The sequence below is a fragment of the Camponotus vicinus genome, unplaced genomic scaffold (genome assembly GCF_025532165.1).
Source record: "Camponotus vicinus isolate PSW18456_S1 unplaced genomic scaffold, iyCamVici1.0 SCAF_3, whole genome shotgun sequence".
NCBI lineage: Eukaryota > Metazoa > Arthropoda > Insecta > Hymenoptera > Formicidae > Camponotus > Camponotus vicinus.
Window position 1 is genome coordinate 21746284 of NW_028141967.1, and position 14077 is coordinate 21760360.

Consider the following 14077-nt stretch of genomic DNA (forward strand, 5'->3'; position numbering starts at 1 on the left):
CACCATCTTATGTTCCCCTCAAAACCATACAATTTTTGTCGAAAACGTTTTTCTCTAAAATGCTTAGTTTTTGAAAGAAAAGGGGTGTACGGGTGGTCTAGGACACCCTGTATTATTAATTTTATATTTTCGTAAATACATATTATAAAATTTACAAAATGAATGTGTCAATATTTAAATAATATTTAATTAGTTCTTTTCACATAATTCTTCTGAAATAATTACTGAGCGTAATTGCGCGCTTATCATATACATATTTAATATTAGTTGTGTAACATTAATATAAATTAATATAAATAAATTTTTATTTTGTTATTATTATTCTAGCTTTCATTTTTGCTTTTTTCAAATTGTATTTGAATTTTGCAAACCAAGCAATTAAATTAGCTGAAAAAATGCGAATATGTTTAGTGAATCTAATGATTAGGCGACTTCATATTTGTGAATAATGGCAATTGATTTAATAAATTTAAATATTATCATTATGATCGTTTTTTTCTTATATTGAGCATAAAGAATTGCGATGTATCTATTTATACGAGAAAATTAGCAGCACTTGTATCGTTTGATAACATGCAGAGACCGCTCATGAAACAGTCGAGGGAAAGTTTTCGGAATTTCAGAAATGTGAACTTTCGCGCGGAATAATTCGATGATTAAAATCTTAAGAAGAATATAATATGAATGTGATATCAATATGTTGTAAATATATATTAATGGATATGGTGATTCGATAATATGACAATTCGATTATTATTACATTAATCGCAATCGACACATCTACGCATTGTTTTAAATATGAATACATTATTTTAAACCTGAATACCTTGAGATTCTCTGATGGTCACGTGTCATTCTTCAATACAAAATATTCATATCTTTTATAGTCCAATAATCATTTATCATGATATAGTATAAGCTACATCATGTTTGACGAAAAAATAATTCCGCTGTAACTTCATCTATTTATAACAACAGTTAAATTTTTTCTTTATATGTTTTAAAATAGTCTTCTAATGATTAAGAAGTAAATTTTTACGATCAGATATCTTTCTTTAAATAATTATTATTAATAATCATATTCAAAAAAACTATTTAAAAGAATTGTTTGTAGCATTCTTCTTATATGCATGCGTCATTTAGTACGTCCTCAAAATCATTCGGTAAGTATTGCAATTGGTTATTATTATTTATATGTTATTTTTCTTTTCTTTCTTTAATGATAGGTTTTATTAACTTTATCCTGTTGGATTTTGAATTGGCAAAAATTCACACATATTTTTTTACTAAATTTAAGTTCCGTCGGTTTTACATTTATATGTTGTAAATATATATTAATAGATATGATGATTCGATAATATGACAATTCGATTATTATTACATTAATCGCAATTGACACATCTATGCATTGTTTAAATGTGATTTTATACTTATATATAATATTAGATTTTAAATCTTGTCAAGGAAATCAGGTTTTGCATATATATGCTCGATCGGTTCATTCGCAAATGTGATTTATTGGAATGAGGAAAATGATACGATAGAAGAGTCTAAAAGTTCCGGAATCTTCTTATAGCAGGTATATATAAAGGTTGCACAACATATTAAGTCAGTTTAGTGAGAAATTTTCGAGCTGTAACTAGAAAAATAGCATATTTTTTAAATATGAATTTACTAGTGAGTTTAAATTTTTGCACGAATAAAATGCATTATGTGTAAGGTGTCATGAAATCTGCTACTATAGCAATAAATCTATTACTTTTGAAAATTGAATGTTTTTATAAATTGACACAAGCAATATTTCGTTCAGATTATAATATACAAAATATAATGAAATTTTATTTTAAGTTTAAACTTAATGATATTAAGATACAAAAATTAAATGATTACTGCAAATCAGCAAATGTGAAGACATTCGTCTCTAGGTGTTTATCTGTTCATTTCCCTCTCAATGATTGTAACTTTAAATCAAAGCAAAACGATTTATATATCGTAATTTATATATCGTATATTAATGTATATATTACATATATCGTAAGATAAGAAAAATATACTATACTAATAATAAATTACTGTTAAGTATACTGGACACTACAATTGAACTTGAAAATATTATATTTGTACTACAGAAATATTTTTCAGCGTCTCTACTCTATATCAATTGAATTCATTGTCAGTATAAGAATATTCAGGAATTTTCTATTTATTCTCTAACAGAATTTAAATAAAAAGGTTTATAATAATTTATGTATAAAGAACTATATGATTTTTTATCTTTCCAGATAATCACATTGTGCATTTTGATAAAAGCAATAATGATAATAGCGATTACAGAAAGGTTACCTCTAACAAATTCTTCTGCAATTCTTCTGTATTCTTTAAATCCGACCAAACTTCTTGATATACGAGCATACTAGCATTACATCAACACCACTCCTATCCAAGACAAAGAAAATCTCTTTACAGCTACAACTATAATTAGTACTGGCATCCAAGCTCAGGAAGACGATCACAATAATATAGACACCAACTTGAAGGCTCTGAAAATGCGAAGCAGCTACAGTTACTGATAAGGAGGACAACATCTTTCAAGTATTATATAAGTATATATAGCTAATGAGAATGTATTTCAGCCGAAGGGTGCTCACTTATCTACAGTATTACTAATTCTTCCGTAGGTAAAACGGGTCTTCCGTACATCGCCAAAATTTCGAAAGTGAAAAGAAAGAAGAACGCTGTAATATATACATAACAGAAATATGGGTAAAATCGGCTAAATGGTAGGCAACCTCATCAAAATGATTGATCATGAAAAGTCTAGCACATACTTATAGTCGCATTAAAGAGAGATATTTAATCTTTATGAAAATCGATTGCTTTGACTATTTATATTGTAATATTTTTTTTGTGTTTGTATATTCTTATTTATATTTACATTATTATCAATAAATTTATGGAATATTTGCACATAATATTAATTTTGCGATGCTATCGGTACAAAGATGCAATAAATGCAATTTATTCTTTTCAAACAATTATTATACATAAATGTGCACTGTAGAGTTTTATATAAGATTATTATATGAAATTAATACATTAATACATTTTTCGCGTTAATGTATTCTATTGTTTTTATGATTTTATCTTTTATGATTTCATGTCTTCTTTTCTTTCTGCAGATTGTATATTTTTTGCTAATCTTTAACGAATTAATTAAAAATTCTTCTGTTATAATATAATTTATAAATTTACAATTTAATAAATTTGCGAAGTTTATAATTCATGTATCTCTATTATGTAATTTACACATTAAAAAAGTTTTGAATAATAAATTAAAAATAAAACAATTAATAGTAAAATTTAAAACTGACCTATGATCTTAAATGAGTAAGTTTATATTTTTTATGTAAATTTATAGTTTCAATTTCAATTTATCGTGATTCTAGACACAGACAGATAGACACACATTTAAAATCTTACCAAGGAGAACAAGTTCTGCATGCGTGAGTGTATTTTATTCGTAAATCACTGATGGATATTTTTGCTCGTCGGAATGATGGACAAGGGGATCTGAGGAATGAAAGATTTAAATAAAATCCTAAGAACTTTGAATGGTAGATATATATATAAAGTCTGAACAAGATATTAAGTCAGTGCAGTGAGAAATTTCGGAGCAAGTAGTTAAGAAAATAGGATATCTTTTCTCAACATGAATCAATTGGTGAGTTCGAATTTTATGACGATAAATTACGTGACGCAATGTCTTATATACATGATCATATATCATAAATCAGCAGAATCATACTCATATCATAAATCAGCATAATTTTTCGAAAAATTGTTTTTATATATTACACAAATGATTTTTTTGGACAGATAATCATTTTCTTTAATTATAGATTAAAACTATAATTAGTAATATTGAGGTATAAGAATTAAGCTATTTTAAGTCTTTATCTACAAATTATATTTACTATTTACGATTAATAAATATATAATTTTTTAAAAATATTTAATAATTAAGTGTATATAGAATAATCCAATAAATAAGTGTATATACAACAAATACAAAGCGCTCAAATGTTACATATATTATCTGTTTTTCTTGAAAAAGTACTTTCGGAAATATTGAACTATCTCAATAAAACTACCTACTTTAATCAAGATGCCAAGTATATATAGACTTATTAATTTGTTTTATGCAATTTAACACATCATTATTACATATAAATTATATAGAAATGTAATTAATTGTATATATATTGCGCAAGAGAAAGTATAATTATATGCAAAATGTTTTAACAAATATTATATAATTATATAACGTAAAATAAAAATATATATTGTTTCAATAATAAATTGCTCTTGATGATAACATGTTTAATTTGATATACATTTACATTACAAAGATATTCTTATGATTTAATTGATTTTATCAATATAGAAGAGTATTCTTTCTGTCTGAAATCTATTTTCTTATTTAATAGTACAATAGTACAATTTAAATCAAATTTACAATATACACACATAATAGACAAATTTAGGTCAAAGAATTATATGATTCTTTATCTTTGCAGGGAATCACTTTATATATTTTAATGGAAGCGGTACTGACAATGGCAAAAACAGAAAGATTATCACCTCTCATAATAATCAAGACTAATCCATTACTAAATAAGCTCGTAGCACTTAGCACACCGCTAAATTATAATCCAGAACCAAGCAACAAGCCTCTTTACAGATACAGCTACAATACTGATACTGGCATTCAAGCTCAAGAGGAAGGTTATCTCAACTATATAAATGCCGAACAGGAGGCTTTAGAAGTACGAGGTACCTACAGCTATACTGATACTGTAGGTAATACCTTCCAAGTCTCATACGTAGCCAACGAGGACGGATTTCAGCCGGAGGGTGCTCATTTGCCCACAATACCACCATTAATTAGAAAAGCTCTTCAGTATATCACCGAACATCCTGAAGAGAATGAAAAGAAATAAGAACACTGGATATAATGGAAATATGGTTAAAATTAGCAAATTGCGAACGAGTCTTGACAAGATGACAGATCGAAGAAAGTCTAGCGCGGATTCGATCATGGATAACTTGACAGATATTGGATTCTTCTATAGGTATTCGACAATCTAAAGATTATTGTATCACAGCTATTAGTGTCATTTTTGTATTTGTATAATATTACCATTAAATTTATATATTATTAGTTTTATATCTTCATAAATACATATTATAAAATTTACAAAATGGATGTGCCAATATTTAAATAATATTTAATTAGTTCTTTTTATATAATTCTTCTGAAACAATTACTGAGCGTAACTGCACGCTTATCATATGCATACTTAATATTAGTTGTATGAAATTAATATAAATTCATATAAATAAATTTTTATTTTGTTATTATTATTCTAGCTTTCATTTTATATTTGCTTTTTAAATTGTATTTAAATTTTGCAAACCACACAATGAAATTAACCGAAGAAATACAGATATATCTAGTAATCTGTAAATCTAATGATTAGGCGACTTCATATTTGTGAATCATAGCAATTGATTCAATAAATTTAAATATTTATCATTATGATTGTTTTTTTCTTATTGTGAGCATAAAGAATTGTGATGTATCTGATAACATGCGAAGACCGTTCATGAAACAATCGAGAGGAAGTTTTCGGAATTTCAGATTAAATGTGGACTTTTGCGTAGAATAATTCGATGATTAAAATCTTAAGAAGAATATAATATAAATGATATTAATGTTGTAAATATATATTAATAGATTATGGTGATTTGATATGGTGAACATGACAATTAGATTATTACATTAATCGCAATCGACACACATTGTTTTAAATATGAATACATTGTTTTAAACCTTAATACTTTCTCTGATGGTCACATGTCATTCTTCAACAGAAATATTCATATCTTTTATATTCCAATAATCATTCATCATGATATAGTATAAGCTACATCATGTTTGACGAAAAAAGAATTCCGCTGTAACTTCATCTATTTATAACAGCTGTTAAATTTTTTTCTCTATATGTTTTAAAACAGTCTTCTAATGATTAAGAAGTAAATTTTTATGATCAAATGTCTTTTTTTTAAATAATTATTCTGAATAATCATATTCAAGAAAACTATTTAAGAGAATTGTTTGTAGCATTCTTTTTATATGGATGCGTCATTTCGTACATCATCAAAATCGTTCGGTAAGTATTGCAATTATTTATTATTATTATCTGACGTATATTATTTGTATATGTATGTTCTTTTTCTTTTCTTTCTCCAATGACAGGTTTTATAACTTTGTCGTGTTTGATTTTAACTGGATAAAAATTCACACATATTTTTTTACTAAATTTAAGTCTAAATTCCGTTGATTTTTTGTGATTTTACACTTATATATAATCTCAGATTTTAAATCTTGTCAAGGAAATCAGGTTTTGCATATATATGCTCGATCGGCTCCTTCGCAAACGTGATTTATTGGAATAAGGAAAATGATACGATAGAAGAGTCTATTTTAGAAGGTTCCGGAATCTTTGGATAGCAGGTATATATAAAGGTTGCACAACATATTAAATCAGTTTAGTGAGAAATTTTCGAGCTGTAACTAGAAAAATAGCATATTTTTTTCGATATGAATTTATTAGTGAGTTTAAATTTAAACATATTGATATAAAGATACAAAAATTAAATAATTACTCCAAATCAGCAAAGGTAAAGATATTCATCTCTAGGCGTTTATCTATTTATTTCCGTCTCGATGACTGTAACTATAAATCAATGCAAAACGCTTTAAATATCGTAATTTATATATCGTATATTAATTTATATATCACATATTGTATATCGTAAGATAAGAAAAATATATTATACTAATAATAAATTACTATTAAGTACTGGACACTACAATTGAACTTGAAAATATTATTATATTTGAACTACAGAAATACTTTTCAGCATCCCTACTCCATATTAATTGATCTCAGTCATTGCCAGTATAAGAATATTCAGGAATTTCCTATTTACTCTCTAACAGAATTTAAATAAAAAGTTTTATAATAATTTATATATAAATAATTTATATGTAAAGAATTATATGATTTTTTATCTTCTCAGATAATCACATTTTGCATTTTGATAAAAGCATTAGTGATAATAATCACTAATGCTTTTATCGAAACGATAACAGAAAGATTATTTCTAATAAATTCTTCTACAATTCTTCTATATTCTTTAAATCCGACCAAACTTCTTGATATACGAACATCAACATCACTCCTATCCAAGGCAAAGAAAATCTCTTTACAGCTACAACTATAACTGATACTGGCATCCAAGCTCAGGAAAACGATTATCTCAATAATGTAGACACCAACCTGAAGGCTCTGAAAGTCCTCCTGGAAGGCGAAGCAGCTACAGTTACTGATAAGGAGGGCAACACCTTTCAAGTATTATACAAGTAAATATAGCTAATGAGAACGGATTTCAGCCGAAGGGTGCTCACTTATTCACAGTACCACTAATTAAAAAGATTTTTTAGTACATTGCCAAAATTCCGAAGAGAGTGGGAAGAAACAAGAACTCTGTAATATAAACATAACAGAAATATGGGTAAAATCGACTAAATGGTAGACAACCTCGTCAAAATGATTGGTTATGAAAAGTCTAGCACATACTTACAGTCGCATTAAAAACAGATATTTAATCTTTGCGAAAATCGATTGCCTTGGCTATTTATATTGTAATATTTTGTGTTTGTATATTCTTATTTGTATTTATATTATTATCAATAAATTTATGAAACATTTGCACATAATACCAATTTTACATATTTCAAGATAAACATATCAAAATTCAAATAATGCAATTTATTCTTTTCAAAAATAGTTCTTTTTAAACAATTATTATACATATATGCACGCTGTAGAGTTTATATAAGATTATTATATATTATAATTAATACATTTTTCGCGTTAATATATTCTATTGTTTTTATGATTTTATCTTTTATGATTTCATGTCTTCTTCTCTTTCTGCAGTATATTTTTTGCTATAATCTTTAACACATTTATTAAAAATACTTCTATCATAATGTAATTTATAAATTTACAATTTTGTATAAATTTGCGAAGTTTCTAATTCATGTATTTTTATATAATTTAGACATTAAATAAATTTTTGAATAATAAATTAAAAATAAAACAATTAATACTAAAATTTAAAATTAGCCTGTGATCTTAAATAAATAAGTTTATATTTTTTATTTAAATTCATAGTTTCAATTTCAATTTATTGTGATTCTAGACACAGACACATAGACACACATTTAAAATCTTACCAAGGAGAACAAGTTCTGCATATGTATATATGCGTGAGTGTATCTTATTCGTAAATCACTGATGGATGTTTTTGCTCATCGGAATGATGGACAAGGGGATCTGAGGGATGAAAGGCTTAAATAAAGATATGAATTAGAAAGTCCTAAGAATTTTTAATGACGGATATATATATATATAAAGCCTGAACAAGATATTAAGTCAGTGCAGTGAGAAATTTCGGAGCAAGTAGTTAAGAAAATAGGATATCTTTTCTCAACATGAATCAATTGGTGAGTTCGAATTTTATGACGATAAATTACGTGACGCAATGTCTTATATACATGATCATATATCATAAATCAGCAGAGTCATACTCATATCATAAATCAGCATAATTTTCTAAAAATTGTTTTTATATATTACACAAGTGATTTTTTTCAAACATATGATCATTTTCTTTAATTATAGATTAAAACTATAATTAATAATATTGAAATAAGAATTAAGCTTTAAGTCTTTACCTACAAATTATATTTACTATTTACGATTAATAAATATATAATTTTAATAAATATATAAATATATAATTTTTTTAAAATATTTTAATAATTAAATATATATAGACTAATCCAATAAATAAGTATATATACAACAAATACAAAGCGCTCAAATAAGCATCACATGTGTTACATATATTATCTGTTTTTCTTGAAAAAGTATTTTCGGAAACATAGAGATATCTAAATAGAGCTACCTACTTTAATCAAGATGCCAAGTACATATAAACTTATTAATTTGTTTTATGGTAATTTAACACATCATTATCACATATAAATTATATAGAAATGTAATTAATTGTATATCTATTGCGCAAGAGAAAGTATAATTATGTGCAAAATGTTTTAACAAATATTATATAATTATATAACGTAAAATAAAAATATATATATTGTTTCAATAATAAATTGCTCTTGATGATAACATGTTTAATTTAACATACATTTGCATTACAAAGATATTCTTATGATTTATTAATTGATTTTGTCAATATAGAAGAGTATTCTCTCTGTCCGAAATCTATTTTCTTATTTATATATAATAGTACAATAGTACAATTTTCATATTCAATAGTACAATTTAAATCAAATTTACAATATACACACATAATAAGCAAATGTAGATAAAATTTACAATATACACACATAATAAACAAATTTAGGTTAAAGAATTATATGATTCTTTATCTTTGCAGGCAATCACTTTATATATTTTAATGGAAGCGGTACTGACAATGGCAAAAACAGAAAGATTACCACCTCTCAATAATAATAATAATGAAATACGAAATAAGATCGCAGTATTTAGTACATATAATCCCGAAAAACCAAGCAACAAGCCTCTTTACAGATACAGCTACAATACTGATACTGGCATTCAGGCCGAAGTGGAAGGTTATCTCAACTATATAAATACCGAGCAAGAGGCTTTGGAAGTACGAGGTAACTACAGCTATACTGACGCTGTAGGTAATACCTTTCAAGTCTCTTATGTAGCCAACGAGAACGGATTCCAGCCAAAGGGTGCTCACTTGCCTGCATTACCACCATTAATTAAAAAAGCTCTTCAATACATCGCCGAACATCCCGAAGAGAGTCGAAAAAAATAAAGATGCTGTATAATGGAAATATGCTATAGGCATACAAATATGTACACAATCAATGGTGAACTTGGACAAAATAAAAAATTAGGAGAATTCGACACGCACTTAATCGTAATTACATGAAAACATAGGACTCAATTCCTGAAATCAATCTCAAGATTTGATTCCCTTCTTGAGCACGTAGAAATATTTTAATATGTAAAATTATTATTTATCGTAAGGCTAATTTTTAATCTGCGAAAAGTCCGCTTGTTTTTTATAAAAATTTTTTATTATATATTTTATAAATTACTATTCTCGATTTAATGGACACTATTTTTATATTTATATGCATATAGAAAATTTTTTATTTTTTGCACGATATCTTGTTGTATAAAAAGAAAATCTTAATGATATTCTGTAAATATATATCATCGATTTAAATATATTTTATATTGAATTGATATTTATCAAGAATAATAACAAGTAATAATATCTAGTTTTTTAATTATTGTGTTAACGGTTGCTTACAATATTTTTAATTTACAGAAAGTTAATAATGTAATAAAAAGCGTTAAAAGGTGATTATGGAAAGATGATATGCAGATTTTTTCACACATAAGCGCCATTTTTTGGAAAACTTTCTTTGTAGTTTACTTGTATTATTTTACAAAGATTGCGTGTGATAATAATATTTCGTTTATTAAATAAATGGCAACCATCGTAATCATAATTAATATTTCAAATTCGAATGTTAATCGTTCTCATGACATTTTTATTTCAGAATTATATAAAATAAAAAAATTGCAGACACACAATTCCATAGAAGAGATAGAATATATGCTGTTATAAAAGTACACAAATTATGTGTGTATAAGTGATTATGTTAAAAAGAAATAAAAATAAATATAATACATTAAATCACATTAACGCACACATATAAAAAATGTATAAAAGTATGTTTTTGATGTTTAATATATTTTTAAGGATTTATATAGCTGCAGACACACAAAATTTATTCCCAAACCTGCTCAACAAAAATCATATTTTGTAAAGAGAGAGAAATAATAAAGTGCCCTTATGTGTGTTAAATAATTCCAGTATATGTTCTAGTTTACTTATTTATGCTATGTTTTTGCATATATATTCAAATAAAAAGGACATAAAATATCTTACTATAATTTTTTTCTAGTGATTAGTGACATTTAAATAATTGGTTGTATTGACATTATAAGTGTTTCTGATAATAATTATATCTATCATGTTCTTATATTAATATTTGTAATTTTGTTTGCAATAAGTATATATAGACTGCATAATGTTTTTACAATATTCAAAATACAAAATTGCATGAAACATATTGCATATATTATTTGGCATGTCAAATTTGTTTGGCAATTTCTATGATTTGATTATTGATTATATTATAATTATATGAAAGATGTAGATGCATATTATTTTTCTTTTCTATTTTTCCCCATGATTTATAACTCTGATCTGTCGAATCCTAAATGGATGAATTTACATTTCTTTACTAAATTTAAATTTAGTCGACTTTTTGATTCCACACGTTTAAATGATTTATCAAGTACAAATTCTGCCAAGGAGATCAGGTTTTGCATGTAGGTGCATGCATGAACATTTGACTAATTCGCAAACGTGGTTTATGGAAATGATGAAAGTGGCAAGGAGATAGAAGAGAAGAGAGCCTAAATATTTTAAAAAATTTCGAAATCTTTAGATGGTATGATAGTAGATATATAAAGCTTGCACAGAATTATTAACTCAGTGTAGTGAGAAATTTCCGAGCAGTAACTAGCGAAATAGTATATTTTTATATGATATGAATTTATTAGTGAGTTTAATTTTTTGTGCAAATAAGATGCGTTCTGTAACGTGATGTTGCGAAATATTTGTATACACAGTCTATGATTTTTATAAATTAAATACTTTTTTAAATCAGTGCAAGTAATGTCCTTTTGATGAGAATAAAAATCATAATGAAAATTTTTTAGTGTAAAACTTATTAATAATATCAAAATATAAAAATTAATTATAGTTATGTCAAATCATCTAATATTTAATATTATTGATAAAACTATTTAACTTAAACATTTCAATTAATGAATAAATATATATGAAATAAATGCTTAACAAATATCAATGTATAAAATGCACAAAAATTGTTATTTTTCTTGAAAAGTTTTTTTCAGAAATATAGAACTTGAATTTTCATAATATAAAATCAAAATTTTTATTCTAATAAATTTTTATGTACAATTACTATAAAAAAGTTAATTTTATATAAGATAATATATATTTGTAAGTTCGACATTAAATTATATTCTACAGGACAAATCTTTACTTTAATTCATAAATTAATTTTATATTTTAAAAGACAAAAAGTGTAGTGTCCAATTCATGAATCTCGAAATTATAGATTTATATTATAGATTTATATTAACTTTTGACATAGCTGATCCAATTCAGTTCCTTCTTAATTAATTTTGTCAATTTAAGAATATTTAGCAATTTTTTCTTATTCTATAATAGAATTTGAATCAAATCAACAATACACACATACACACATAGACACATAGCAATATATATATATATGATTTTAAAAAACTATATAATCCTTTGTTTTTTCAGACAATCATTTTATGCATTCTGATGAAAGCGGCAATAATAATAGCGAAAACACAAAGATTACCTGTAACACACTCTCCCGATATAAATCAGAATAAGTTCGTAAGTATTATATATATATACAACCCCTACTATATATATATATAGCATTACTACCCAGCTAGCAAGTCTTTTCACAACTAATTACAACACTGACACCGACATTCATATTCAGGGAAACAGTTACCCAACAGTTAGTAATGAGGTCGTCGAATACAAGATCCTGGAAACGCGAGGTGAAGGCTACAACTATACTGACGATGCGACAATGATAACAGTGAAAAGAAAAACGTCACCTATAAGATTACCTATACAATTCAACAGAATTCCACCCGAAAAAGAAAAGAAAAAAGAAGAATTACTTAATATCAACAAGTTCGGTGTACTTGGATTATCTCAGGATGGTATGAATGGGACGATAACACCTTCTGTATTTCCAACGATGCCATTATTTTCCCGTTACTATCTACCAAGCAAATCTCTTTATAGCTATAATACTGATACCGGCGTCCAAGTCCAAAAAGATGATTATCTCGATTATGTAGACACCGAGTTAAAAGCTCCGGAGGCATGAAATAATTATTAACGCTAAGGATAATGCCTACAAGGGCATATTATATATAGCTAATGAAAACAAATTCCAATTGAAATTAACTTATCTACACACACATTAATCAGATTCTTCAATATATCGCTGAACATCCCGAAAAGAACGGAGAGCAATAAGAACATTGAACTGGAACAATATGAGTAGAATCGATGATAAGCTTGGACAAAATGAGAGATCAACTTGATGACATCACGAAACATGGAGTACTTAGTTCCTGTAGCAATTCCAAGATTTGATGCTTCTTGTAATTATTTTTGCGCTTAAAATTAATTTTTATTTCCTGTATCTGTCTAAGAAAATCTCGATAATATCCTGTAAATAAATATCATCAATATTATAAGCATATCTCTCTTATTGAATTAGTATCTATCAAGGGCGAGGGCAGACAATAATATCTGTTTTTTAATTATTATGTTAACGGCTGCTTACAACGTTTTTAAGGAAGGAGCGTTAATAATGCAATAGGGCACAGAGGAGCTATAAAATTGCGGAAAGTTTGATGTACTATGTGTTTTTTCGAGAAAAAAATGGTAAGCATTATTAACGTCTCGATTTCGAATAATTATATCTTTTGACATTTTTATTTTCAAATTACTTCAAAATAAAAACCTTAAGTGCACAATTTCACGGAGACAACAATAATTTAATTTGCAAGAATATACATCATTTAGATATATAAATGATTATAATAGAAAGGAAAAAACATTACATGAGTAAATTATAATGCATGAAAAAATTGCATGAATATATAGTGCTTTCATTAATGCTCTTGAAAATCACATTTAGTAGTAC

General features: G+C 26.0%; 3 protein-coding genes across 6 annotated transcripts; all 3 read left to right on the forward strand.

Moving 5' to 3' along the window:
- Positions 1 to 1621: 1621 nt before the first annotated feature.
- Positions 1622 to 5845, forward strand: LOC145968727 (cuticle protein CP14.6-like). 3 transcript variants are annotated; one of them, XM_083094438.1, is made up of 5 exons: positions 1622 to 1677; positions 2467 to 2592; positions 2679 to 2780; positions 3447 to 3721; positions 4578 to 5845. In XM_083094438.1, the coding sequence occupies exons 4-5, from the start codon at positions 3710 to 3712 to the stop codon at positions 4998 to 5000; spliced, it is 435 nt and encodes a 144-aa protein (XP_082950564.1). In that variant the 5' UTR covers positions 1622 to 1677; positions 2467 to 2592; positions 2679 to 2780; positions 3447 to 3709; the 3' UTR covers positions 5001 to 5845. The 3 variants fall into 3 exon arrangements, with proteins under 3 accessions (XP_082950564.1, XP_082950562.1, XP_082950563.1); XM_083094436.1 differs by having other exon boundaries at positions 1637 to 1677; positions 2283 to 2592; XM_083094437.1 differs by lacking the exon at positions 1622 to 1677 and having other exon boundaries at positions 2095 to 2603.
- A 783-nt stretch (positions 5846 to 6628) lies between these two features.
- LOC145968062 (endocuticle structural glycoprotein SgAbd-3-like) lies at positions 6629 to 11079 on the forward strand. Of its 2 annotated transcripts, XM_083093290.1 has the most exons (4): positions 6629 to 6744; positions 7339 to 7489; positions 8335 to 8638; positions 9601 to 11079. In XM_083093290.1, exons 3-4 carry the CDS (start codon positions 8627 to 8629, stop codon positions 10012 to 10014), a joined length of 426 nt encoding a protein of 141 aa, XP_082949416.1. In that variant the 5' UTR covers positions 6629 to 6744; positions 7339 to 7489; positions 8335 to 8626; the 3' UTR covers positions 10015 to 11079. The 2 variants fall into 2 exon arrangements, with proteins under 2 accessions (XP_082949416.1, XP_082949417.1); XM_083093291.1 differs by lacking the exon at positions 6629 to 6744 and having other exon boundaries at positions 7227 to 7489.
- Positions 11080 to 11782: 703 nt separating this feature from the next.
- On the forward strand, positions 11783 to 13965 carry LOC145968868 (uncharacterized). Its single transcript, XM_083094729.1, has 3 exons — positions 11783 to 11842; positions 12640 to 12738; positions 12851 to 13965. Exons 1-3 carry the CDS (start codon positions 11831 to 11833, stop codon positions 13247 to 13249), a joined length of 510 nt encoding a protein of 169 aa, XP_082950855.1. The 5' UTR covers positions 11783 to 11830; the 3' UTR covers positions 13250 to 13965.
- The last annotated feature ends 112 nt before the right edge of the window (positions 13966 to 14077 follow it).